General features: G+C 49.5%; 1 protein-coding gene across 1 annotated transcript in view; it reads left to right on the forward strand.

The window, feature by feature from the left end:
* The first annotated feature begins 10,223 nt into the window (after positions 1-10,223).
* Positions 10,224-27,509, forward strand: part of LOC147734929 (matrix metalloproteinase-17-like) — a 173,475-nt gene continuing 156,189 nt past the window's right edge. Inside the window, exon 1 of the mRNA XM_086953108.1 lies at positions 10,224-11,594. Within this exon, the coding sequence (XP_086809234.1) occupies positions 11,439-11,594 (156 nt within the window). The 5' untranslated portion in view covers positions 10,224-11,438. The remainder of the gene's footprint in view (positions 11,595-27,509) is intronic.

The following is a 27,509-nucleotide window of genomic DNA, read 5'->3' on the forward strand; positions in this document are numbered from 1 at the left end:
CTCTTGCGCCTGGAGGTCTGTTTCAGTACTCGGAGCGTTTAGAGAGCTCCCCAGGCACACTGACTTCATACTTTGTGGGGTATTATGTGGCATCTATTAATTCATTACTGGTGACCGCTTGGAGTCACAGCGACTAACACCCCCTTCTAATCTCTACGATCCTCTGGTAAAATGCTCTGATACCTCCGGTCTAGCCAGCACTACCGTCGTTGGGACTCTGATGATACCCCTTGGGCGGAATCCAAAACTGTTTGTACTTACCTCGGAGACTGAGTACCCTTGGCCGCGTCCCGGTGGAGCTGTCTTAAGCAGCTATAGAGGAGTCTGGACCCCTTGGCAGTCACCTACCCAGCCGGACATCCGACATTGTTTTTTACGGGTTTTCTTGGTTTATCTTTTTTCTCACTGACTGCTTGGTTCCCCCTGATGGACTTTCCCCCCTCCTACCTGCCTTGCCTCTATCAGCATTCCCCTCCCCTGTTTTCCTTTCCCACTCTCTGTTCCACCACACACTAGTAATGCATACTTCTGTGCTATTGTGGCTTCATCATGTGTCCTTATATGCTATTCGCTAGTAACTCCTGTTGTTACTATGTAATCTCTGTGTAACTTATGTAAAATTGGTTACTTGCAACTCGCTGTTCCTTATGTAAAGCCCTCTGATACCTTCGGGTCTAGACAGCGCTATATAAAACTCAAATAAATAAATTAATTAAATTCCCCAGGATGATCTCAAGGCAATAGTACAATCCCTAGTCCTTTCTAAACTGGACTATGGGAACCCCATCCCAACAGGACAGCAGAAGCTCACCTAGCCCCACTAAGGTCAGTCCTTAACATTGCCGCTCGACTCATAACTGGTGTAAAAAGAATTCGAACACATCACACCAACCCTCAACACTCTATTCTGGCTTCCCATGGAAGAGAGATGCATTTAGAAACTGGCCTACATCACACACAAAACCCTTCACTCACCTCCCTCCAACTACCTAAACAGCAAACTGGTTAAAGCAGGAAAATCCAGAGCTCTGAGAAGTTCCAACTCACTTCTTGTCATCCCTCTGAAAATGAAAAAGAAAACCACTCAGTGACAATCCTTCTCTAGTAACAACTCCATCTCCTCAACAAATACTTTACCGACCAACGTCTACTAACCTGGGCTTCAATATCCTAGCGGACTCCCCTCTCTCCTGACCATTAAGGGTAGGTGGGTTCTTGAATGTGTTTCTTTTTTTTTACCTACCCTTTACTGTTTGCCTAATTATTATGTTTTACTTATATCTTCTATGCTTCCTTAGGTCCTGCTATGTAATGCTTTTCTTTTTTTCGCTTATGTGCGTGTAAAGTGCTCTGATACCCACGGGTCAAGCTAGCGCTATATAAAACTTTTAAAATAAATAAAATTAAAATAAGTACCCTGGACTGCTTATTTGTTTATTTATTTATTTATTTATTTATGCGATTTTATGTAGCGTGGACTTTACCCGAAGGTGTCAGAGCGCTTCACAATAGGAACAGTAATGATACATGAGGAGAAAATTATACCTCGACGCCTAGAAAGGCTGAGCGGTCCGCTATGCTATATTATTATACGCTATATATTATGTTCTGGTGCAATGCTATATCATGTTTATTCATCGTATAGGGCTTTTATACTGCACTGAGCGTGTCTCAAAGCGCTGAGGAGGCGCGAATTGACAAGAGAGGGGAAACCACGAGTGAGGGAGGGAGGGGACAAGCTATAGGAGAAGACAGGGGAGACGGTGGAGACATCTAGAGTAGGAGACGGAATGAAATAGCGCCTTGAAAACATCTGTGAAGATAAGGACGGAGCTGTCAGAGGGAGTGGCAGGGCACAGCAGGCAGAAGACTCGCCTTAAAGCAGGGCAAAGCGAGGTCGGACAGGCAGAGGTACATGACTGGGACCCTCCCTGCGGGGCCCTGCCTTGCGTGCCCGCTGAGAGCTGGGATGGAAGAAGTCTTACACTACAGGGGGTGCTGGAACTCAGGGGAGAGCCATGCTCGGGCTGGGGAGGGACAGACCATGGATGGAAGGGAGGAAGTGTGGAGGGGGCGTGCTGTGTGCCGAACGGGCAGCTATGAAAAGTGTGTAGGGAGGGGAGGGGGGGGGGGGGAATGCCTGCACTAGAGGGGAGAGGGGATGCCGGGACTCAGGGGACAGCCATGCTCGGACTGGGCTCTGTGCCGAGCGGTCGGCAGAGGAAGGATGGGGGCCCTTGCCTGCACTGGAAGAGGGGTGGATGCTTGCACCGGTCTCCCGGACACCGAGGGGCTTATTTACAAGCCTCTCGCGCCGCCGGTGCGTCACTTTTAATATGGGAAAAAGTGACGTACGGGCGGCGCACGAGGCTTGTAAATAAGCCCCTGAGAGCGGGAAATCAGGAAAACAGACAAGCCAGGCCAGCCGCGTGTGGAAGAATCAAAGGGGGCGGCGGGGGGTGGAATGGGGGGGGGGGGGTCACAAGAGGGGGCGGTACACGTACACCCACTAACATCGAAACACACACCGCGCGACACGGACAGGTATGAGGGTGCCGAGGACTGGGGCTCACAGGGGCGCACGCGAGACACCGAGGAAAGAAAGCAAAGTGAGAGAAAGAGAGTGAGGGGATCACGGTGCAAGAGAGGAGACAGACGGGAGGAGCCCGAGGGAGGAGGGACAGCGGTGCGAGCACGTCCCAAAGGGGAGTCAAGGATGACATCCGGGAGGAGGGAGAAAGACAGACCGACAGACACAAAGAAAGGCAGACAGGCGACCCCATACAGGCACGCTGTCAAAGCATGAAGACAGTCAGACGAAAACAGGCACAAAGCAGACACTCAGACAGGCACGAAGAGAGATGGATGGATGAGCAGACTGACGGCCACGAGCAGACGGACAGGCTTATAGACAGACACATAGACAGAGAGATAAGCATGGAGGCAGGTGGGAAAATACAGGTAGGCAGACAGACAGAAACAAACACAGATATGCTGACAGACCGGCAGAGAGGCATGACAAGAGATGGCTGGGTGGCCAGACTGACAGCCACAGGCAGACAGACCAGGCTTATTGACACATAGACAGAGAGACAGGCGTGGAGGCAGGACGGCAAACACAGATAGGCAGACAGACAGGAACAAAGACAGACAGGTGCCCACATGCATGTAGGCAGACAAGTGGATAGCGCTGATCAAATCTAAACAGTGTAGAGAGCAGTGGGCAGGTGTCACCGAAGAGGAAGGGGAAAGGGAAACATTTGTGGAAAGAAGGGCGAGTGTGAGAGAGCTGACTCGGGGGTCAGAGAGCGATCTCAAGAGAAGTGCTTTAGAGGGCGCGAGGCACCGCACAAGTGGCGGCTTCGAGAGAGGGAGAGGTGCAGAGAAACAGACGACATCAGAGGCGAGCTGAGGGTGGCTGCTGTGAAGTGTGCTAGTGCAGGTAGGAATGAGGCTGGGTGAGTTGAAGTGCGCTTAGTGCAGGTAGGAATGAGGCTGGGTGAGGTGAAGTGTGCTTAGTGCAGGTAGGACTGAGGCTGGGTAAGGTGAAGCGTGCTTAGTGCAGGTAGGACTGAGGCTGGGTGAGGTGAAGCGTGCTTAGTGCAGGTAGGATTGAGGCTGGGTGAGTTGAAGTGCGCTTAGTGCAGGTAGGAATGAGGCTGGGTGAGGTGAAGTGTGCTTAGTGCAGGTAGGACTGAGGCTGGGTGAGGTGAAGCGTGCTTAGTGCAGGTAGGACTGAGGCTGGGTGAGGTGAAGCGTGCTTAGTGCAGGTAGGATTGAGGCTGGGTGAGTTGAAGCGTGCTTAGTGCAGGTAGGAATGAGGCTGGGTGAGGTGAAGTGTGCTTAGTGCAGGTAGGAATGAGGCTGGGTGAGGTGAAGCGTGCTTAGTGCAGGTAGGACTGAGGCTGGGTGAGTTGAAGTGCGCTTAGTGCAGGTAGGAATGAGGCTGGGTGAGTTGAAGTGCGCTTAGTGCAGGTAGGAATGAGGCTGGGTGAGGTGAAGTGTGCTTAGTGCAGGTAGGACTGAGGCTGGGTAAGGTGAAGCGTGCTTAGTGCAGGTAGGACTGAGGCTGGGTGAGGTGAAGCGTGCTTAGTGCAGGTAGGATTGAGGCTGGGTGAGTTGAAGTGCGCTTAGTGCAGGTAGGAATGAGGCTGGGTGAGGTGAAGTGTGCTTAGTGCAGGTAGGGCTGAGGCTGGGTGAATTGAAGCGTGCTTAGTGCAGGTAGGACTGAGGCTGGGTGAGGTGAAGCGTGCTTAGTGCAGGTAGGATTGAGGCTGGGTGAATTGAAGCGTGCTTAGTGCAGGTAGGAATGAGGCTGGGTGAGGTGAAGTGTGCTTAGTGCAGGTAGGAATGAGGCTGGGTGAGGTGAAGCGTGCTTAGTGCAGGTAGGACTGAGGCTGGGTGAGTTGTAGTGCGCCTAGTGCAGGTAGGAATGAGGCTGGGTGAGGTGAAGCGTGCTTAGTGCAGCTAGGACTGAGGCTGGGTGAGGTGAAGCGTGCTTAGTGCAGGTAGGACTGAGGCTGGGTGAGGTGAAGCGTGCTTAGTGCAGGTAGGAATGAGGCTGGGTGAGGTGAAATGTGCTTAGTGCAGGTAGGACTGAGGCTGGGTGAGGTGAAGCGTGCTTAGTGCAGGTAGGAATGAGGCTGGGTGAGGTGAAATGTGCTTAGTGTAGGTAGGACTGAGGCTGGGTGAGGTGAAGCGTGCTTAGTGCAGGTAGGACTGAGGCTGGGTAAGGTGAAGCGTGCTTAGTGCAGGTAGGACTGAGGCTGGGTGAGGTGAAGCGTGCTTAGTGCAGGTAGGATTGAGGCTGGGTGAGTTGAAGTGCGCTTAGTGCAGGTAGGAATGAGGCTGGGTGAGGTGAAGTGTGCTTAGTGCAGGTAGGAATGAGGCTGGGTGAGGTGAAGCGTGCTTAGTGCAGGTAGGACTGAGGCTGGGTGAGTTGTAGTGCGCCTAGTGCAGGTAGGAATGAGGCTGGGTGAGGTGAAGCGTGCTTAGTGCAGCTAGGACTGAGGCTGGGTGAGGTGAAGCGTGCTTAGTGCAGGTAGGACTGAGGCTGGGTGAGGTGAAGCGTGCTTAGTGCAGGTAGGAATGAGGCTGGGTGAGGTGAAATGTGCTTAGTGCAGGTAGGACTGAGGCTGGGTGAGGTGAAGCGTGCTTAGTGCAGGTAGGAATGAGGCTGGGTGAGGTGAAATGTGCTTAGTGTAGGTAGGACTGAGGCTGGGTGAGGTGAAGCGTGCTTAGTGCAGGTAGGAATGAGGCTGGGTGAGGTGAAATGTGCTTAGTGCAGGTAGGACTGAGGCTGGGTGAGGTGAAGCGTGCTTAGTGCAGGTAGGACTGAGGCTGGGTGAGGTGAAGCGTACTTAGTGCAGGTAGGACTGAGGCTGGGTGAGGTGAAGTGTGCTTAGTGCAGGTAGGAATGAGGCTGGGTGAGGTGAAGCGTGCTTAGTGCAGGTAGGACTGAGGCTGGGTGAGTTGAAGTGCGCTTAGTGAAGGGAGGAATGAGGCTGGGTGAGGTGAAGCGTGCTTAGTGCAGGTAGGAATGAGGCTAGGTGAGGTGAAGTGTGCTTAGTGCAGGTAGGAATGAGGCTGGGTGAGGTGAAGCGTGCTTAGTGCAGGTAGGACTGAGGCTGGGTGAGTTGAAGTGCACTTAGTTCAGGTAGGAATGAGGCTGGGTAAGGTGAAGTGTGCTTAGTGCAGGTAGGAATGAGGCTGGGTGAGGTGAAGCGTGCTTAGTGCAGGTAGGACTGAGGCTGGGTGAGTTGTAGTGCGCCTAGTGCAGGTAGGAATGAGGCTGGGTGAGGTGAAGCATGTTTAGTGCAGGTAGGAATGAGGCTAGGTGAGGTGAAGTGTGCTTAGTGCAGGTAGGAATGAGGCTGGGTGAGGTGAAGCGTGCTTAGTGCAGGTAGGAATGAGGCTGGATGAGGTGAAGCGTGCTTAGTGCAGGTAGGATTGAGGCTGGGTGAGTTGAAGTGCACTTAGTGCAGGTAGGAATGAGGCTGGGTGAGGTGAAGTGTGCTTAGTGCAGGTAGGAATGAGGCTGGGTGAGGTGAAGCGTGCTTAGTGCAGGTAGGACTGAGGCCAGGTGAGTTGTAGTGCGCCTAGTGCAGGTAGGAATGAGGCTGGGTGAGGTGAAGCATGCTTAGTGCAGGTAGGACTGAGGCTGGGTGAGGTGAAGCGTGCTTAGTGCAGGTAGGAATGAGGCTGGGTGAGGTGAAATGTGCTTAATGCAGGTAGGACTGAGGCTGGGTGAGGTAAAATGTGCTTAGTGCAGGTAGGACTGAGGCTGGGTGAGTTGAAGTGCACTTAGTGCAGGTAGGAATGAGGCTGGGTGAGGTGAAGCGTGCTTAGTGCAGGTAGGAATGAGGCTGGGTGAGTTGAAGTGCGCTTAGTGCAGGTAGGAATGAGGCTGGGTGAGGTGAAGTGTGCTTAGTGCAGGTAGGAATGAGGCTGGGTGAGGTGAAGCGTGCTTAGTGCAGGTAGGACTGAGGCTGGGTGAGTTGAAGTGCGCTTAGTGCAGGTAGGAATGAGGCTGGGTGAGGTGAAGCGTGCTTAGTGCAGGTAGGACTGAGGCTGGGTGAGGTGAAGCGTGCTTAGTGCAGGTAGGACTGAGGCTGGGCGAGGTGAAGCGTGCTTAGTGCAGGTAGGACTGAGGCTGGGTGAGGTGAAGCATTCTTAGTGCAGGTAGGACTGAGGCTGGGTGAGGTGAAGCATTCTTAGTGCAGGTAGGACTGAGGCTGGGTGCGGTGAATCGTGCTTAGTGCAGGTAGGACTGAGGCTGGGCGAGTTGAAGTGCTCTTAGTGCACATAGGACTGAGGCTTCGTTAGGTGAACTGTGCTTAGTGCAGGTAGGATTGAGTCTGGGTGAGGTGAAGTGCACTTAGTGCAGATCGGACTGAGGCTGGGTGAGTTGAAGTGCTCTTAGTGCAGGTAGGACTGAGGCTGGGCGAGGTGAAGCGTGCTTAGTGCAGGTAGGAAAGAGGCTGGGTGAGGTGAAGCATTCTTAGTGCAGGTAGGACTGAGGCTGGGTGAGGTGAAGCATTCTTAGTGCAAGTAGGACTGAGGCTGGGTGAGGTGAAGCATGCTTAGTGCAGGTAGGACTGAGGCTGGGCGAGTTGAAGTGCTCTTAGTGCACATAGGACTGAGGCTTCGTTAGGTGTAGTGTGCTTAGTGCAGGTAGTATTGAGTCTGGGTGAGGTGAAGTGCACTTAGTGCAGGTAGAACTAAAGCTGGGTGAGGTGAAGTGCACTTAGTGCAGATAGGACTGAGGCTGGGTGAGTTGAAGTGCTCTTAGTGCGGATAGGACTGAGGCTGCGTGAGTTGAAGTGCTCTAAGTGCAGATAGGACTGGGGCTGGGTGAGGTGAAGTGCTCTTAGTGCAGATAGGACTGAGGCTGGGTGAGTTGAAGTGCTCTTAGTGCAGGTAGGACTGAGGCTGGGTGAGGTGAAGTGAAATTAGTGCAGGTAGGACTGAGGCTGGGTGAGTTGAAGTGAAATTAGTGCAGGTAGGACTGAGGCTGGGTGAGTTGAAGTGCACTTAGTGCAGGTAGGACTGAGGCTGGGTGAGTTGAAGTGCACTTAGTGGAGGTAGGACTGAGGCTGGGTGAGGTGAAGTGAAATTAGTGCAGGTAGGACTGAGGCTGGGTGAGTTGAAGTGCACTTAGTGCTGGTAGGACTGAGGCTGGGTGAGTTGAGGTGCACTACGTGCAGGTAGGACTGAGGCTGGGTGTGGTGAAGTTCACTTAGTGCAGAGAGAACTGAGGCTCAGTGAGACGAAGTGCACTTAGTTCAGGTAGGAACGAGGCTGTGGAGGTGAAGTGCATGTAGGTCAGATAGGACTGAGGATGGGTGAGTTGAAGTGCAGTTAGTGCAGGTAGAACTGAGGCTGGGTGAGTTGAAGTGCAGTTAGTTCAGGTATGACTGAGGCTGGGCGAGTTGAAGTGCATTTAGTTCAGGTGGGACTGAGGCTGTGTGAGTTGAAGTGCAGTTAGTGCAGGTAGGACTGAGGCTGGGTGAAGTGAAGGTCAGTTAGTGCAGATAGGACTGAGGCTGGGTGAGGTGAAGTGAAATCAATGCAGGTAGGTCTGAGGTGAAGTGAGATAAAGTGCACTTAGTGCAGGTAGGAATGAGGCTCGATGAGTTGAAGTAGAGTTAGTGCAGGTAGGAATGAGGCTAGATGAGGTGAAGTGCACGTAGGTCAGATAGTTCTGCGGCTGGGTGAGTTGAAGTGCAGTTAGTGAAGGTAGAACTGGGGCTGGGCGAGGTGAAATGCACTTAGTGCAGTGAGACTAATGCTGGGTGAGTTTACATGCAGGTATGACTGAGGCTGGGTGATGTGAAGTGAAGTTAGTGCAGATAGGACTGAGGTGAAGTGCACTTAGTGCATGTAGGACTACGGCTAGTGAGTTGAAGTGCACTTAGTGCCTATAGGACTGAGGCTGGGTGAGGTGAAGTGAAATTAGTGCAGATAGGTCTGAGGTGAAGTTAAGTAAAGTGCACATAGTGCAGGTAGAAATGAGGCTTAGTGAGTTGAAGTGCAGTTAGTGCAGGTAGGACAGAGCCTGGGGGAAGTGAAGGGCACTTAGTGCAGATAGGACAAAGGCTGGGTGAGATGAAGTGCAGATAGTGGAGCTAGGACTGAGGCTGAGTGAGGTGAAGTGCAGTTAGTGCACGTAGGATTGAGGCGGGGTGAGGTGAAGTGCAGTTAGTGCAGATAGAACTAAGGCCGGGTGAGGTGAAGTGCACATGGTGCAAGTAGGGCTGAGGCTGAGTGAGTTAAGTGCAGGTAGTGCAGGGTAGAACTGAGCCTGGGTGAGGTGAAGTGCAGTTAGTGCAGGGTAGTACTGAGGCTGGGTGCAGTAAAGTGCAGTTAATGCAGGTAGGACTGAGGCTCTGTGCAGTTAGTGCAGGTGCGACAAAGGCTGGGTGAGGTGAAGTGCAGTTAATGCAGGTAGGACTGAGGCTGGGTGCAGTGAAGTGCAGTTAATGCAGGTAGAACTGAGGCTGGGTTAGATAAAGTGCAGGTAGTTTGGGTGGGATTGAGGTTGTGTGAGGTGAAGTGCAGTTAGCGCAGGGTAGTGCTGAGGCTGGGTGACGTGAAGTGCAGTTAGTGCAGGTAGGATTAAGGCTGGGCGATGCGACGTGCAGTTAGTGCAGGTAGGTCTGTGGTTGGGTGAGGTGAAGTGTAGTTAGTGCAGTTAGGACTGAGGCTGGTTGAGGTGAAGTGCAGTTAGTGCAGGTAGGACTGAGGCTGGGTGAGGTGAAGTGCAGTTAGTGCAGGGTAGTGCTGAGGCTGGGTGCAGTGAAGTGCAGTTAATGCAGATAGGACTGCGGTTGGCTGAGGTGAAGTGCAGTTAGTGCAGGGTAGGGCTGAGGCTGGGTGAGGTGAAGTGCAGTTAAAGCAGGTAGGAAGAGGCTGACTGAGTTGAAGTGCAGTTAGTGCAGGGTACTGCTGGGGCTGGGTGCAGTGAAGTGCGGTTAGTGCAGTTAGGACTGTGGCTGGCTGAGGTGAAGTGCAGTTAGTGCAGGGTAGGGTAATGAAGGGAGATTAGGACTGAAGCCGGTTTGTCAAGCTGGTGTGCAGTTCTGCCATGTCCTTGTGGCACTGTGGTTAGTTCCAGACTTCAGCAGACGAGACCCTTCGATGTGCTGCCTCAGGCTCTGACATGTCTTTAAGTGCATTTCATGTGTACGTTGCTATTTGATATTTCTCTTCTTTTTTGTTTCCTGTTTTTGCCTTTCTGTATTTCTTTCTTCTGTTCTTCTGTTTTTCTTTCGTATTGCTGTATGGTTCTTCATTTTTGCCTTGGGTTGTAATTGTTTTCTTCATTCATGTCTTCCTTCTTCGCCCCCTCCCTCCCACTCCTCCCTCTTAGCAGGCGCTCTGGAATCAGCCCCTGCAGATGTGGGATGGGAGGCTCCCAGCTGTGTGAGGGGGCAGCCAGCCAGCCCTCCAAGCCCTGGCGCGGAGAACAACAACACCAGCACCTCAGAGGGGGACCGGAGGCAGCCGAGCAGCTGAGCTCCGCGGACAGCGCCGTCTTCCAACAGCTGGAGCCGGGCTACCCCACATCAGGGCGGGGAAGCCCTCCGTGCCTCGGCCGCCCGCACCGCCGCACGCCGCCGCCCAGAGAGCGCGGTCAGCGCACCACTCCTGCTGCTAAAATAAAACACCAACTCCCGGGACGCCCCCAACACCCCACCAGCCAAACACAACTTCACGTCTGCAGAGCACGCTGCAAAGCCACGGACGGGCAGCATCTGGGGAGCTCCGCACCCCAGCCCTGGAGGATGTTCACATCCGACTCCTGGGCCACCTGATCCTTCGGAAGAAACGGAATACAATCTCCTGGTCTTAAAACGACAGCTGAGAACAACCACCGGAGCTTAATTTAACAAACGACTACATACTCTTGACCAAGACAATGAAGACAACCTCCTGTCCTTCAGAATTTCACTCAACAGATTGAAAGAAACTGAAAAGGACTGCGTGGTTTTCAGGGAGAAGTTGTTTAAAGTCACATGCTCTTCAGAAATACATTAAAAGGACCAGCCTGCTCGTAAAAAGAAAGCTGGAAACAACCACTGGAATGCAAGTAGTAAACAACCACCTGTGTTCTTTAAGAATCTCCAGGTACCCACTGAGTCTTCAGAAAGAAACAGCAAGCAACCTCCATCATTTCAGAAAGAGACTGAGAACCACCACAAGATCTTTAGAAAGAAGGTGAAAGGAACCACATGGCAAACATTAAGGATCTGAAATCAACCACTGCACACTAATCAACCTTCAGAAATACACCGAAGACACACTCCTGCACTTTAGAAAGAAGCGGACAGCACTGAAACTAACTGTGTGGTCTTCAGGAATGAACTGCGAAAATCTGGTCTTTAGAAAGAAACCGAACACACCCTGACATTTTGAAAGAAACTTCCACAACCAGGCAAAACTATAGTGCTTGCGAAAATACATTGAAAACAACAACAGGGTGTTCACGAGAAACCTTGAAACAACCACTTCGTGTTCAAAAGGATACTATTTGTAACAATTTGGCTTTAGAAGATCTTCAGAAAGACACTGAAAACAACCACCTGGCTTGCATAATGAAGTTAAATACACTCACCTGGTCTTAAGAAAGAAACTGAAAACAGTCACTCGGTCTGCAAGAATAAGGTACAGATAACCACTTCACCTTCAGGAAGAAACTGAAAACACCCACCTGTTCTTCAGAAAGAGAATGATTACAACCACTTGGCCTTTGGAACGACACTTATAATAACCACCTGTCCTTTGGGAAAAGACTGAAAAGAACCAAGTGTTCTTCAGAAAAATACTGAACAACATGATGGGTTGGGAAAAGAAAACATAAAAGCAGCAATAACCTTGAGCACCAGCAGAAAGTGAAAACAAGCCCCTGGTCCTAAAGCTGGTTATCCTTGGGGAGGATGGGTCGCCAATGTTGTGCCGGTCCTTCCTGGGGTGGGCACCGGAGCCGTGGCGAGACTGCGATCCTGCGGCCAATGCTGGTGCTCTGCACGCTGCTGTGGTCAGCATCCACCACACCCACGCCAACACCACCAGACGAGAGCGGGGAGGTAGTGGTAAGTGCGTTGCATGCACCCTTAACTCTACTACAGTTACCTGTTTTCATTAAAATACATTCCCTGCATATATTGAGTCTCAAAAAGAACGCAAGTAACTTAAGAGAATTAGTGCCACCTGCTCCTTGACTATGTGACCTCGGTACGAGCTGTGCAGAACATGTTTTCAGAAGATTTCCTGTGTAAATACCAATCTGCACTATCACAAGTTGTACCACATAAGATTGTGCACCCGGTAATACCGCACCGGGTACCGGAACCTGCCTCTCCAATCCCGTATTATATCCACCGGCTAACAAGTGACAATAAAAGACATGGGTGATGGATAATTCTGGGTGCCGGATGCTTTCCTCATCCAGAACCAAAGAATCATAATTGCCCAATAATTGTTTGTAAATCCACCGACACTGGTAATACTGGCGCATTCATAAATAAGCCCTAAAAATAGAGAAGCTACACTACTGCGTTTATTATAAACAGACACAAGATGATGGCGAAAACCAGACAAACACAACAAAAACCACACACAATAATATAAGATATCACAACGATATAAGATCAAACCACAGACTTTTATATCCTGTTTATGACCCTTCTCTATTCACTTACATTTTTGGCATTCTTACCGTTGTGAGGAAAAAGGCCTTCTCGTCATACCTCGCATCAAACAAACCAGAATGGGAGGTAGATCTTCTTTCTACCTTGCCCCCAAACTCTGGAATCAACTTCCCCTGCATATTCGCATCTCTACTAACTACATGTCCCTCAGAAAAAAAAAATTAAAATCCCTGCTCTTCTAATCACTGACTCATTGCTCTGCTAATCACTGATTCCTACCTCGTCTCGCCCTAGTGCGGAGATACCCCATTTGGGGTGATTCAGGCGCTTTACAAATGACATAAATAAAAATAAAATAAATAATAGTGATAAGAACACGTGCAGGTGTAACTGACAGCTACAGACCTCAGAGCTCCAGCAATGCAAACCCAGCCTGGAAGAGTGAGCTCTATTGAGGTCATATTTCGGCCCACAAAGAGCCCTCGGCCTGAACCTACCTCTGAGAGGCCTGGCCTTGTGATGGAAGGACATTCCAGCCAGGAGCTAGTGGATCTGACAGGTGTGGCCTAGTGGTGGGAGGAAATGTCAGTATGGAGCCAGTTGCCCTGCAGTTGTGGCCTAGTGGCGGAAAGGTATGCCATTAAGGACCTGGGGGCTTTGGGAGATGAGACCTAGTGGTGGGAGGCGTGTCATCAAGGAGCCAGGGGCTTTGAGATGTGAGGCAGAGTGATGGGAGGCCATGTCAGTAAGGAGCCAGTTGCCCTGCAGTTGTGGCCTAGTGGCGGAAAGGTATGCCAGTAAGGACCTGGGGGCTTTGGGAGATGGGACCTAGTGGTGGCAGGACATGTCAGTAAGGACCCGGGGCCTTGGGAGAAGAGACCTAGTGGTGGGAGGCGTGTCATCATGGAGCCAGGGGCTTTGAGATGTGAGGCAGAGTGATGGGAGGCCATGTCAGTAAGGAGCCAGTTGCCCTGCAGTTGTGGCCTAGTGGTGGAAAGGTATGCCAGTAAGGACCCGGGGCCTTGGGAGAAGAGACCTAGTGGTGGGAGGCATGTCATCAAGGAGCCAGGGGCTTTGAGATGTGAGGCAGAGTGATGGGAGGCCATGTAAGGAGCCAGTTGCCCTGCAGTTGTGGCCTAGTGGCGGAAAGGTATGCCAGTAAGGACCCGGGGGCTTTGGGAGATGGGACCTAGTGGTGGGAGGCGTGTCATCAAGGAGCCAGGGGCTTTGAGATGTGAGGCAGAGTGATGGGAGGCCATGTAAGGAGCCAGTTGCCCTGCAGTTGTGGCCTAGTGGCGGAAAGGTATGCCAGTAAGGACCTGGGGGCTTTGGGAGATGGGACCTAGTGGTGGGAGGCGTGTCATCAAGGAGCCAGGGGCTTTGAGATGTGAGGCAGAGTGATGGGAGGCCATGTCAGTAAGGAGCCAGTTGCCCTGCAGTTGTGGCCTAGTGGTGGAAAGGTATGCCAGTAAGGACCCGGGGCCTTGGGAGAAGAGACCTAGTGGTGGGAGGCGTGTAATCAAGGAGCCAGGGGCTTTGAGATGTGAGGCAGAGTGATGGGAGGCCATGTCAGTAAGGAGCCAGTTGCACTGCAGTTGTGGCCTAGTGGTGGAAAGGTATGCCAGTAAGGACCCGGGGCCTTGGGAGAAGAGACCTAGTGGTGGGAGGCGTGTAATCAAGTAGCCAGGGGCTTTGAGATGTGAGGCAGAGTGATGGGAGGCCATGTAAGGAGCCAGTTGCCCTGCAGTTGTGGCCTAGTGGCGGAAAGGTATGCCAGTAAGGACCCGGGGGCTTTGGGAGATGGGACCTAATGGTGGCAAGACATGTCAGTAAGGAGCCAGGAGATCGGGCAGGTGTGGTATGGCATGTCAGTAAGGATCTAGGAGAGGTGCAGGCGTGGCCTAGTGGTGGTGTGATATGCTGGTAAGGAGCCGCAGGCTTTGAGAGGTGTGGCCTATTAGTGGAAGGACATGGCAGTAAGTAGCATGGTGCTCTAGGAGCTGAAGGCGAGTGGTGGTAGGACGTTATATTAAGGGGCCAGGGTGTCTATGTTTTGTGGCCTAGCGGTGAAAGGACATGCCAATAAGGAGCCCAGGGTATGAGAATGAAGCATATAGTGGTGTCTGGACAGCTCAGTAAGGAGCTTGTGCCTCTGACCTCAGCGCTAGGAGGTGACACCTAGTGGTGGCAGCACTTGTCAGTAAGGAGACCTGTCTTCTAAGAGGTGCGGCCTAGTAGTGAAACCACATTTCAGTAAGAAGTCCTAAGCTCTGACCACAGCACTAAGAGGTGAGGCCTAGTGGTGAAATGTGATCTGGTACTAAAGATCCTGGAACTGTGACACTAGTGGTGGTAGGACATGACAGTAAGGAGCCATCGGCTCGGAGAGGTGTGGCCCAGGGGTGGTAGGAGATGTGAGTAGGAGCCCTGCGGTGTGTCCTAGGGGTGGTAAGAGATGTGAGTAGGAGCACTGAGGTGTGTCCTAGGGGTGGTAGGAGATGTGAGTAGGAGCCCTGCGGTGTGTCCTAGGGGTGGTAGGACGTGAGTAGGAGCCATTCGGTGTGTCCTACGGGTGGTAGGACGTGAGTAGGAGCCATGCGGTGTTGTTGTAGTAAGTGAGAAGAAGCCTGCAGTAGTGTCCTAGGAGTGGCAGGAGATGTGAATTGGAGCCCTGCAGTGTGTCATAGGGGTGGTAGGACGTGAGTAGGAGCCCTGCGGTGTGTCCTAGGGGTGTTAGGACGTGAGTAGGAGCCCTGCGGTGTGTCCTAGGGGTGGGAGAAGATTTGAGTAGGAGCCCTGTGGTGTGTCCTAGGGGTGCTAGGAGATGTGAGTAGGAGCCCTGAGGTGTGTCCTGGGGTGGTAGGAGATGTGAGTAGGAGCCCTGCGGTGTGCCCTAGGGGTGGTAGGAGATGTGAATAGGAGCCCTGCGGTGTGTCCTAGGGGTGGTAGGAGATGTGAATAGGAGCCCTGAGGTGTGTCCTAGGGGTGGTAGGACGTGAGTAGGAGCCCAGCGGTGTGTCCTAGGGGTGGTAGGAGATGTGAGTAGGAGCCCTGCGGTGTGTCCTAGGGGTGGTAGGAGATGTGAATAGGAGCCCTGAGGTGTGTCCTAGGGGTGGTAGGACGTGAGTAGGAGCCCAGCGGTGTGTCCTAGGGGTGGTAGGAGATGTGAGTAGGTGTCCTGACGTGTGTGCTAGGGGTGGGAGGATGTGAGTAGGAGCCATGCGGTGTGTCCTACGGGTGGTAGGACGGGAGTAGGAGCCATGCGGTGTTGTGGTAGTAAGTGAGAAGAAGCCTGAGGTGAGTCCTAGGGGTGGTAGGACGTGAGTAGGAGCCCTGCGGTGTGTCCTAGGGGTGGTAGGAGATGTGAGTAGGAGCCCTGCGGTGTGTCCTAGGGGTGGTAGGAGATGTGAATAGGAGCCCTGAGGTGTGTCCTAGGGGTGGTAGGACGTGAGTAGGAGCCCAGCGGTGTGTCCTAGGGGTGGTAGGAGATGTGAGTAGGTGTCCTGACGTGTGTGCTAGGGGTGGGAGGATGTGAGTAGGAGCCATGCGGTGTGTCCTACGGGTGGTAGGACGGGAGTAGGAGCCATGCGGTGTTGTGGTAGTAAGTGAGAAGAAGCCTGCAGAGTGTCCTAGGGGTGGTAGGACGTCAGTAGGAGCCCTGCGGTGTGTCCTAGGGGTGGTAGGAGATGTGAATTGGAGCCCTGCAGTGTGTCATAGGGGTGGTAGGACGTGAGTAGGAGCCCTGTGCTGTGTCCTAGGGGTGGTAGGACGTGAGTAGGAGCCCTGTGCTGTGTCCTAGGGGTGGTAGGACGTGAGTAGGAGCCCTGTGATGTGTCCTAGGGCTGGTAGGACGTGAGTAGGAGCCCTATGCTGTGTCCTAGGGGTGGTAGGATGTTAGTAGGAGCCCTGCGGTGTGTCCTAGGGGTGGTAGGACCTGAGTAGGAGCCATGCGGTGTGTCCTAGGGGTGGTAGGAGATGTGAGTAGGAGTCCTGAGGTGTGTCCAAGGGGTGGTAGGAGATGTGAGTAGGAGCCCTGCGGTGTGTCCTAGGGGTGGTAGGACGTGAGTAGGAGCCCTGCGGTGTGTCCTAGGGGTGTTAGGATGTGAGTAGGAGCCCTGCGGTGTGTCCTAGGGGTGGGAGAAGATGTGAGTATGAGCCCTGCAGGGTGTGTCCTAGGGGTGGTAGGAGATGTGAGTAGGAGCCCTGCGGTGTGTCCTTGGGGTGGTAGGAGATGTGAGTAGGAGCCCTGTGGTGTGTCCTAGGGGTGGAAGGAGATGTGAGTAGGAGCCCTGAGGTTTGTCCTGGGGTGGTGGGAGATGTGAGTAGGAGCCCTGCGGTGTGTCCTAGGGGTGGTAGGAGATGTGAATAGGAGTCCTGAGGTGTGTCCTAGGGGTGGTAGGACGTGAGTAGGAGCCCTGCGGTGTGTCCTAGGGGTGGTAGGAGATGTGAGTAGGAGCCCTGCGGTGTGTCCTAGGGGTGGTAGGAGATGTGAATAGGAGCCCTGAGGTGTGTCCAAGGGGTGGTAGGACGTGAGTAGGGGCCCTGCGGTGTGTCCTAGGGGTGGTAGGAGATGTGAGTAGGTGTCCTGAGGTGTGTGCTAGGGGTGGGAGGATGTGAGTAGGAGCCCTGCGGTGTGTCCTAGGGGTGGTAGGACATGAGTAGGTGTCCTGAGGTGTGTCTAGGGGTGGTAGGACGTGAGTACGTGTCCTGAAGTGTGTCCTAGGGTTGGTAGGACATGAGTAGGAGCCCTGCGGTGTGTCCTATGGGTGGTAAGATATGAGTAGGTGTCCTGAGGTGTGTCTAGGGGTGGTAGTACATGATTAGGTGTCCTGAGGTATGGCCTGGCGGTGGGAGGGCATGAGTAGGAGCCCTGCGATGTGTCCTAGGGTTGGTACAACGTGAGTAGGAGCCCTGTGGTGTGTCCTAGGGGTGGTAGGACGTGAGTAGGTGTCCTATGGTGTATCCTAGGGGTGGGAGGACGTGAGTAGGAGCCCTGCGGTGAGTCCTAGGGGTGGTAGGACGTGAGTAGGTGTCCTGAGGTGTGTCCTAGGAATGGTAAGATGTGAGTAGGTGTAGTGAGGTGTGTCTAGGGGTGGTAAGACGTGAGTAGGTGTCCTGAGGTATGGCCTGGCGATGGGAGGGCATTCCAGTGAGGAGCCGCGTGGCTCTGGCCCCAGACCTCTGAGGTGATGGCTGGTGTTGTCAGCCCCTGAGGGGCAGTAGGGTTTCGTGGGTCCTGGTTCCTTCTTGGTAAGATCAGGTCTATTGTGGGCCAGCACGTGTCTGGAAGCAAAGGAGCTTGAGGTAATGTATCAACCAATGAGAGACACTTGTGGAGCCTGGGCAGGGTCTCTGGGCTCGTGTACCAGCCCTAGAGCTCTGTAACGTAGAGTTCAGGAGGGACACAGGCTCCTGACTTTACCCCCATCTCTGTGTCAAGAGACGTTTTTCTAGGTGCAGACCTGGGCTTCATAACGCGATGGAAGCCTCAACTGTTGATGCACTGTCTGCCGCCTCTTCACCCCCAGAGCCCATGGGGTCTCCAGTTGAACCCTTGTGTTGTATATTCTTACTTGGTTCAATATGACTACTTGGTGTCTGTAGTCCTTTCTTAGTTTTCCTACCTTCTCTATCTCCCACAGTACCTAAGTGTGTTCTAGCTGGTGTGTGTGGATTCCAACCGTGGCAGTTGGTTTGGTCAGCTGGGGGTTACTGCTCTGCTGTCTTATCCTGTCTAACTTAATAAATATATCTTAATTACCTGAAGACTTGTCCTGCTACCTATGTAACCTACTTACAACACCTTGCTTACTAGATTCATTCACTATTTGTGTCTGCACAGCCTCAGGTGGTCCTCCATGCATCCAGCGCTCTGTACTTGCGGACAGGGTTTCAAGCGCTACTCCAGGGACTCCTCCCACGACCGGTGCCAGACTGAGGCTTCTAGTGCTGGAGGTGGTGGTGGAGGATGGGGGGAGGGGCTTGGTGTGTGAAACATGCCCACCTCTATCTGCATTGATTCCACGTTTGGCATTTGAATATCTGAGACAGTTCTCTTCAAGTAACGCCTCATTATAGTGCAGCATTGTGCCTCCCTCCGAAGCGAAAACAACAATTGATGAACAGAATGCAGAACAATGTCATACATTCACCCCAGTACAGAGATCTGGGCCTAAATCCATCGTTTTTTTGTTCTCCACACCATTACAGTTTGAACCCAGCCATATGCAAACAGTCTTGACCCTGTGCAAAATGGGAACAGTCCAGCCCGAACTATATAAGTCACAACCACACTTGAACGGATTTTGAATAGATCGCCAACCACCACTTTCTAGGCCTTCCGGTCCTGTTGGGACTCACAGGGTAATGGTTTGTTTGTGTATTTTGGGGTTGTCAAGGCGGGGGCTCTGCAGAGGGGGGAAGTATGGTCTTCTGGCTGTGACCGTATGGATACATTTAGATATGTCACTAGTGAGTTCTCCTTATGAAGGGTGATAGTGGTGGGGTGAGGGTATTCAAGTGCATGTGAGCCAGTGGATAGTCCCAGCGGAGGGGCCTCTGAACGGATGATCAGCTCTTCCTCCTACCTTCAAACTCTTGCATGCCCATCATTCGGTGGCTTACTGTCTAGCCAGTTTGAGAGCAGTCTGGAGTCTTTGGGTGAATGTTTGTTATATCTTCCTGTTGTCTCTTACCTCCAATGTCTTTCTCTGTATATATGCATATATACACTCTCCATGGAGATGTTTCCTGCCTCAGGGCCCACCTTTCAGTCTTTGACCTTTCTAGGCTGCCCACCTGTGCACGCCATCTTGTTCTCAAATGCATGTTTCCTTCCTGCAGTCTTCCCACTCCCTCCCTCCCTTCCTGTCTTGTGTCAGCTGCACTGAGCACGTGGCTAGGAGACATCTCTTTTTTCTGCTGGGCGCATCTCTCCACTCTTCCCTTTGTTGTCTTAGGCCATTTAGTGGGGAGATCTGAAATATTATCATCTGTACCCTACGGTGCATGCTTATTTGTTTAGCTTTTTGAAAAGTGTGGCCTTCATCTCACAGCATATTGGAGCAATTTGTACATTGTATAGGCAAAATAAGGGTTGTGATACACCTTCGTAGACTCTTATGAGGGGGGAACTGAAGAAGACACAAAAGGGCATATTTACGAGGCCTTGCGGTGGCGATAGGTGCTTCGTCTTTGGCTTAACGCTGCCTTGTATATAAGGCACCCATTCATGCTGTATTCAGCGTGAAAGGGGAGGGCAATGGGTGTTGCGGTGAGCAGGGAAAACCTGTGAAACGAGGAGAAACGCTTTATTTCTCTTCGCTTTTGCTATGTGTGCTTGCACAAGGCGGCACATATAGAAACAGAAAATTGCCATTGATTGTGTATGTGCAGGAAGGTGCCCCTTCCTGCACATAAACAATAAAAAAAAAAGAAGATTTGCAACTTCGATGTGTGCTGCATTGCACACATAGAAGTTTCAAAAAACCATAAATGATTGTCTATGTGCAGGAAGGCACATCTTCCTGCACATAAACAATAATTTCCCCCAATGCAGGCACCCTTGCACTGTGGTGTAAGGGCCTGCGTTGCCTCTAGGCAGCTAAACTCAGTGCCAGCGCTGAGAGAAACTCAGGGGTTCGCCACATTCTTGTGAATACGGCGCATCCCTTCGTTTTCATAATGGAGAAGCGTGTCGTTATCAATGTTTGCTTAACGCCACTCTCCATTTTGTTGTAAATATGCCCCAAAGAGTGTCATGCAGATTCTAAGATTTTGTGGAAGAGACACAGCTGAAGACAATAGCACATCACAGAGAAACTGTAAAGAGTTTAATCCTTATCAGTGGGAAAATGAAAGACATTTGTAGATCCCACAGATTCCAAAGACATAGGGCCCAATTCACAGAATGAACTTAAGACTCAATCCTAAACTTACTACTATTTTTTTATTCACAGAATGCACTTACTACTTTTGGTATTCACAGAAGTTAGGATTTTGTATTAAATCTAACTTAAGACAGACTTAAGACAGACTTAAGACAAACTCCTAACTTCTGTGAACACCAAAAGTAGTAAGTGCATTCTGTGAATACCAAAATAGTAGTAAGTTTAGGATTGAGTCTTAAGTTCATTCTGTGAATCGGGGCCATAGAATGCACAGTTTTAAATCCCTGTGAAACGCGTAGCTGTGCATCTGGCTACCTTGAGTATTATCACACCCGTCTCTGTTAGAGATTACTCAAGATTCTGAAAATTGCAATTCAAAATGAAAATTATATTCTAGTAAAAGCACCCGAGAACCACATTAATACTAATCGGGAGGTGATCAGGGAAGCTTCGGGAATAAATGTTTGAAAGCTCAGCCATTTGCAAAGCCGTACTGGTCACCTTTCTATTGCTTATTGCTATATTTGGGTATTAAACTGGTTCTAATGAGGTGCAACCAATGCCCAGAGGGTGTTATCAAGTTTAAAATGACCAAACAAGGAAAGAGAGGACGATTGAAACATTTATCACACTGCTCCTAATTCCGATTTATGCAGGAAAAGGAGTTGGCGCACGCGTCAGTGTTTAACGGCCATCTCATAAATAGGGCAAGTGCACTCAATGGAATTACAACCGTGTCTGGAAAATTGGCATTGAAAGATTTCACATAAAACCATTTCCAAGACGTAATTGGCATTAGTGGTCGAGGTGCATTAACAAAAGTATGGGGCCTGTGATGCTGCAAGCAAAGGGGCGGAGTGAGTCAGTGTGGGGGCATGGTCAAAGGTGTGGCCCAAAAATATTCTGTACATTTTCGGCCTTTCATCTTCAGGTAACTACATATAAAAACAATGCATAGATTAAATGAAAATTAAATGCAAGTTACAGAAAGCATTGTGAACTTTTAAAGTCAATATTTTAAACTTGCAAATCACCCAGTATACAACAGGCTGCTAAAAAATGTGCACAAATGTTTAAGATATAAAAAGTTAGATTTTAGTCATACTCAGACTGTACGTAGTGTACTTATTTGTTATAACCGTCCTTTAAAAGCACACACTTTACAGCTCAGCTGGTAACTCCTTTACAATACCAATCAAAAAGAATAAATCTGTATCACCAGGAAGCCTCAGTTGATTTTCTAACCTACCTTTACGTTTGCAGATTGACGAGTTGCACCCATTTATATTTCTTTCAGGGAATCAGACACCCAGGCAAGAAGGCTTGTTTAGCTGTCTGCCACTCCTTTGGTTTCATAGCACAGGATAATCTCTGAATGACACTTCAACTGAAGCATTTCATCTCTCGGAATTAACCATTTTGGGACGGTTGTCTTCTCACAACAAGCACTTGCAATGCAATAGGTCTCGCATTTGCGAGAGTTTAAGCTATTGTAAATGACAATGCCTTTTATTTATCTGTTTTGAAAATTAACACATAAATAAAAGGTACTGTCATTTACAATGCCAATAATTAAAACCCTTATAAATCTGAGACCTATTTCATTAAAAAAGCGGCCGCCATTGTCCCGGGTTGCTTGGAAAGTGAAAGCGTGCATGGTGCACTTAATGTTGCAGGAAAGCATGTGTTGCCTGCAGTAGGGGAAACGCATTACAGAAAAAGTGCTTACAGACTACCGAAGTAAAAGGCCCAGTCTTCATGGGAGGTTACAAATGAAGACAAAGTGGTACTAAGGAGGGACTAACAATCCTATTAACAAATTAGAAGCCAGCATTTTCGAAGGACATTAATACAAGCCAATGCCAAATATGGGCGGAGAGTGGGTGAGGCTTCAAGTCTATACTCAAATACAGCATGCCTCGCACAGCAGCGCATGCTCTGCCCAGGATCGATCTAAAAATGTAGAGGAACGGTTTTTCTAAAATTAAAAAATTATGGGCACGTCGTGCCACTTAGACCCTCCCGCCCCCCACTTCGACCACTGATTGGCATCAACCCTTCCACATCTCTTTGGCTTGGTTCAGGTTTCACTCATCCTTATCTCACGACTGTCCATGAAGTGGTGGCCTTTCACTGGAGGTTCTGTATTTTGCATTTCTAAAGCACATCCTTGAAAGTCTGATGGATAGAATTCTTCAAGTAAGGTCAACAACGCGTTATTACTCTGTTTCATTCCAATCCATCATTTTTCCACCCACGGTGCCACTGCAGACAGTGACCAGTCATAGGTAAATTTGACTTGGTTCTGCTCCAAAAGGAATAGCCCAGCTTCTACTACCAGTCTAGATCTCATTTAGATGGAAACCCATGCAACCCCTGACCAGTTTTGGCAGGGCGACAGGCTGAAAAGCCGCCCGAAGGATTGGCAGTGATTGGGACTCTTTTGATTGGGATACTTCACTCATTAACTATTGTGTTTTTTAACGGTCTTCTGAAGTGGCACCGGAGCCCTGTTCTGCCCTTGCCCATTTTGTAGCAAGTCATGATCTTGTGCGTGGTTGGCATGAAGTATGACTTTAGTGTGATCAATGTTGGAAGCCTTGGGGTGTTATGTGTGGGAGATCCACAGGTGCTCCAGTGTTGCTGCCGCAGACCTGGTGCTGTGCATGGACATGTCTGTGTCACACATAAGGGGAAGCATGAAGGTTTATCTGTTTATTAAAATACATCCACTGGGGTGGTCACTGGTTCTTGGACACATGGCTTTACTGTGATGTATACAATACATGCACTTCATGCTGGTGCTTTACCCAGGTATTCATTGTTTCTTGGCGCCTTCTCCTATAAGACAAGCCATTGCTTTGTCGCTGGGTACGAGATGCAGTCAATATAGGATGGGATAATAACCACAAATGTATTACTCTACAACAACCTTCCTATTAGGGCTGAGAGGAGGTTCCAGTACCAGCAGCAAAAGGTAGCACATAAGGAACACTTTGTCTACAAAGGCCACGTATGGAACTGGGGGGTGGCCAATACAATAGAATCAGGCAAGCACTTCCAGAGGAAGTACTTGGGGGCCATAGCCTGAAAGGCTCCAGGATGGCTTCATGTTAGTATGATATGTTTTGTACAATTACTTTCAGCCTCATTGTGACCTGAAACTAGAATGTGTATCTTACTCACAAACTGGCTCCCCAGTCTCCAAGGGACCTGTTACCAGACTCCTGGCCTTATTCATATGCATCATTTTGTCGTCCATGTATCCTAAGGCCATGTCCGCGTCCCACTCACACATCTCTCCTCATCCTCTGTGAGCACTGATACCAGGCTTTGGACCTCACTCACATTTCCCCCTCACACACATCCTGCGCTTAGTGTTACTAGAGGTCCTACATACACATAATTTCCTGCTTCATGAATCTGCACTGCATTTAATTAAATGAATGGCAAATTGATATGGAAGCTCTCCCGCAGAGAAGCTCAAATGGGCGACCAAGTGACTCAGAGTAGGCGGCTTCCCTGCACAGATTCATCCTGCCGGAGCCTACTGCTCAGCTCAGCATGCAGCTGAGCTAAGCTTCCATTACATGAAATGGTACCTCCATTAATACCAGCTGTGCTGCTTTAGCTTATATTTATAGCTGCCATTACTGCCCCTGTGGCTTCAATTAGACCACCTTCCATCCTGGTGATATTGATGGTCCAAGGGCTGCATACAAGCGAGATCCAGAAGTGAAAGAAAGTTAGTCATTCTGAGGGTGGTTTTTAGGTTTTGCCTGCACAGCGCTTGTGCTGTGCTTGAGAAATCTATTGTTTTTAATGTAAACTTAAAAGGGACTTACATCCTGCCTCCGCTCTTTACTGGCTTTTCATTGGTTCCTGTGTGTGCCACTTGCCTTTCCTCCATTTCTATTGGCTGTAGCATATTTTCCTGCTTGTTCCTCATCTGTTTCTCTTTAACAGTTTCCTGCTGCCGCAAAACTGTTAACATCCGCTTTAGTGGAACTATAATTTCATAAAGCTTTGACTTTTATATTGCAGCATATTTATATAACAATTTATCACCTGAAAAAATTAAGGGCCACATGTACGACCCTAAATTGCAGTAGCAAACGGGCAATCGACCTGTTTGCAACCGCAATTTAGGGCATGGCCATGTACAAACCTCATTTTGCGAATCAGTAAATTTTACCGATTCGCAAAATGATGGTTGCGACTCACTATTAGGAAGGGGCGTGCCAAGGGCGTCCCTTCCTAATAGCGACTCGCATTTGTAGGTATGAATGTTTTGCAATTGCGGTCACAAAACACTCGCAATTTACCACCTATTTCTAGTAGGTGGTAAACCATTTGCAAACAGGAAGGGGTCCCCAGGGAACCCCTTCCCCTTTGTGAATGGGTCAAAAAATATTTTCTAAGGGCAGGCATCTGGTGAGCAAGGCGACTGGGTTCGCCGAAACACGTCGGATTGTGACCCTCACGATTCACTTGTTAATTGAATAAAAAATTCTGCAAGACGAAGTCCTGTTTGGAGTGTCCGTTTCTCCCTTGGGGGTACTATCTGGTATCCTGCTGGAAGCATTTGTTTGATATATATATATATATATATATATAGCTACACGTTTTCTGCCTCCATGCGGTATCAGAAAAAAGAAAGGCCGGCACACTGGTATCCGTTTTCCAAAATTTAATTACCAGAACCCCCCTTCACCCCTCGCAGACGCGTTTCGCCTTTGCAGGCTTCGTCAGTGCAACGTTAGTGACAGAATCAAAACCACCATTTAAAGTCATTGGTCAATTGCATTTACAATCAAAATAGAAAGAGGACAATTTTTCTCAAAATGTGGTGGGCGCCATCTTGTAACGTGCAAATACCACAAATACCATGACTTATCCAAGGTGGTAACGTGAAAGTGCTTAGTGCTCATTTAAAAACAATAACATTGTTATCCATTTTATGTATCATTTACATATTCACAGTGAAATTTATAATAAACCGAAATAAAGCATTTACATTCGCTCAATTTTCGTTCATTACTTTGAGTTCATTATTTAGCCCTGAATGGGCAAACTTAACGTAGTGCAAGACAGAAAAACAGGCATGAACATCAAAGACATACTGATTGGGAAAGTGGCAAAGTTCTTTTGTACAGTTTTTTAGTCCACTATATTTACCCAATATTACAGCTATTTACAGGTGTACCCAAAGTTCTTCGTTGTTATTCAGTCCCCAAGGGGTAATGGTTTTGAGGCCAATGATGTGCTTGGATTCTAAAATCCTAAGAGACTTGTCTCTGTCTCCTCCACGTTCCAATTTGGGGGCCTGATCTATACAGTAAAAACTCAGTTTCTCCCACTTGCTCTGATGTTCTTGTGCAAAGTGGCGGGCTACTGGATAAGATTTGTCATTATTGGTAATAGCCCGCATATGTTCGAGAACTCTAAGTTTCACCGGTTTTATTGTGCTGCCGATGTATCGCAGCTTACATGGACAGGTGAGACAATATACTGTATACTCCGAGTTACAGTTAAACAACTGTTTGATCTTGATATTCGGTTTATTGTCACCTGTGCGATTTGGGTATTCTGTTGTTTTGCAGCTGGATTTACATGCCTTACATTTAAGACACGGGAAGAACCCCACTGACTGTGATAATTTGATGGATTTAGCCTGAGATTTAAAATGGCTATGGACCAAATGATCTGCCAGAGAGGGACATCTCCTATAGGTTATCAGCGGTCTCTTTGGCAGATCTTTTTTCAGGACTTTGTCTGCAGCGAGTAAATGCCAGTGTTTACGGAAAATGTTGACTATTTCCCCCGATTTGGTACTGAATTCAGTGATCATACGTACTTCTTCGGGAGCCTCCATTTTAGTTTTAGGAACCAGGAGGTCCCTCCTGTTGGTTCCTGAGGCTTTCACACTGGCTTGTTTTAGGGTAGTAGTGTTATAACCCCTTCGCTCAAATCTGGTATTCGCCTCCCTCTCTGCTACTTTGTAGTCTTTCTCCAGAGAGCAATTTCTCTTCAGGCGTAAAAATTCACCGTAAGGTAAATTTTTTACCAAGCTTTTCGGATGGTAAGACTTGGCATGCAGGACCGCATTGCCCGCTGTCGGTTTCCTATACAGGCGTGTGTGAAGGGTGTTATTATGCACGAAAATTTAAAAAAAAAAAAAATATATATATATATATATATATATATATATATATATATATATATATATATATATATATATATATATATATATATATATATATATATATATATATATATATATATATTACCTACTGGCAGTCGCCAGTAGGTAGTTATAGTTAGGATTGTTTTCCATAGGAAATCCGCAACATTCTATTGGGGATTAACTTTGGCGCCGGTTGAGGAATCTGCCTGTAAGTTTCCTTAAATTTGCCTTGCTGCGCTCCGCTCCTTCCCTGAAAGTTTGGGGGGATTCGTCAAGCGGGAGCCGAGATAAAAGGGGGTCCCAAAACGTGTTTTTCCCATGTTAATTTCCATAGGGCGGTTGGACTCACTTTTAGCCCGAACGGCTGAATGGATTTCCACCAAACTTGGCAAAATTGTAGGGACTGATAGCCAGATGTGCCTTTGCTATGTCTCAAGATATGTGCTCCAGTGGATTTTGAGTAATTTAGGTTCAAAAAAATATATATATCTATAAGCGCGCCCCGGTACGCGCACTGGGGCGCGTACCAGCGCGCTACGCGAGTTCGCGAGCGGAAAGCTGATTGGCTCTCGGGTGTCTGCCAACATTCCAAACAGTCCGGAGCGGCCGCCATCTTGTGTCTCGGTAGGATCGAGACACAAGAGGTGGCAAAAACAAAGGGGGAAATGACTAAAAGGGGGCAGGGTAGACCCCCCCGATCCCCTAGGTTTGATGTGGGGGCCATAAAAGCGCACCGGGGAGCATACCGGGGATCGTATCATGGGGGAAAAAGAATGACAGATTTTTAAAAAAATGTAGCATTTTTTTATAAATTGGAGGTAGTTCTAAAAAGAACAGGGAATTGTAAACGGCTCAACTGGAGCAAAAAAAATCAGGAAAAAATTAAGGTTTCTTTGGGCACTTGTGGTTGTCACCGGCCCGGTTGATGAGTTTAATGCTTTGCTCACTATAGCAAATTATCCTTCCACAAAATTTGCAAACTATTTTGTAATCTCCAAACTGGGTTTGGATGTTTGGGACCATCTCCCTTGTCTCTGGTCCCGATGGAGTGGGTTGGGTACTTTGGGAGGTGCTGGGAGAAGATTGGGGAGGGTTTCTGGTCAGTTCTCTGACCTCTGCCGCAGCATAGTTGTTAGGGTGCAGGCGTTGCATGTGGCGAATCATGGTGTTGTTGCCAAAAGAATATTTTTTTGCAGGGTTCCCCCTGGAAAGTACAGTGCCACAGATCATACAAGTAACCTTTGGCGCATTAACTTTCTTGAGGCCCCTTGGGATTTTAAA

The sequence above is a fragment of the Lissotriton vulgaris genome, chromosome 1_2, assembly GCF_964263255.1.
Source record: "Lissotriton vulgaris chromosome 1_2, aLisVul1.2, whole genome shotgun sequence".
Classification (NCBI taxonomy): domain Eukaryota; kingdom Metazoa; phylum Chordata; class Amphibia; order Caudata; family Salamandridae; genus Lissotriton; species Lissotriton vulgaris.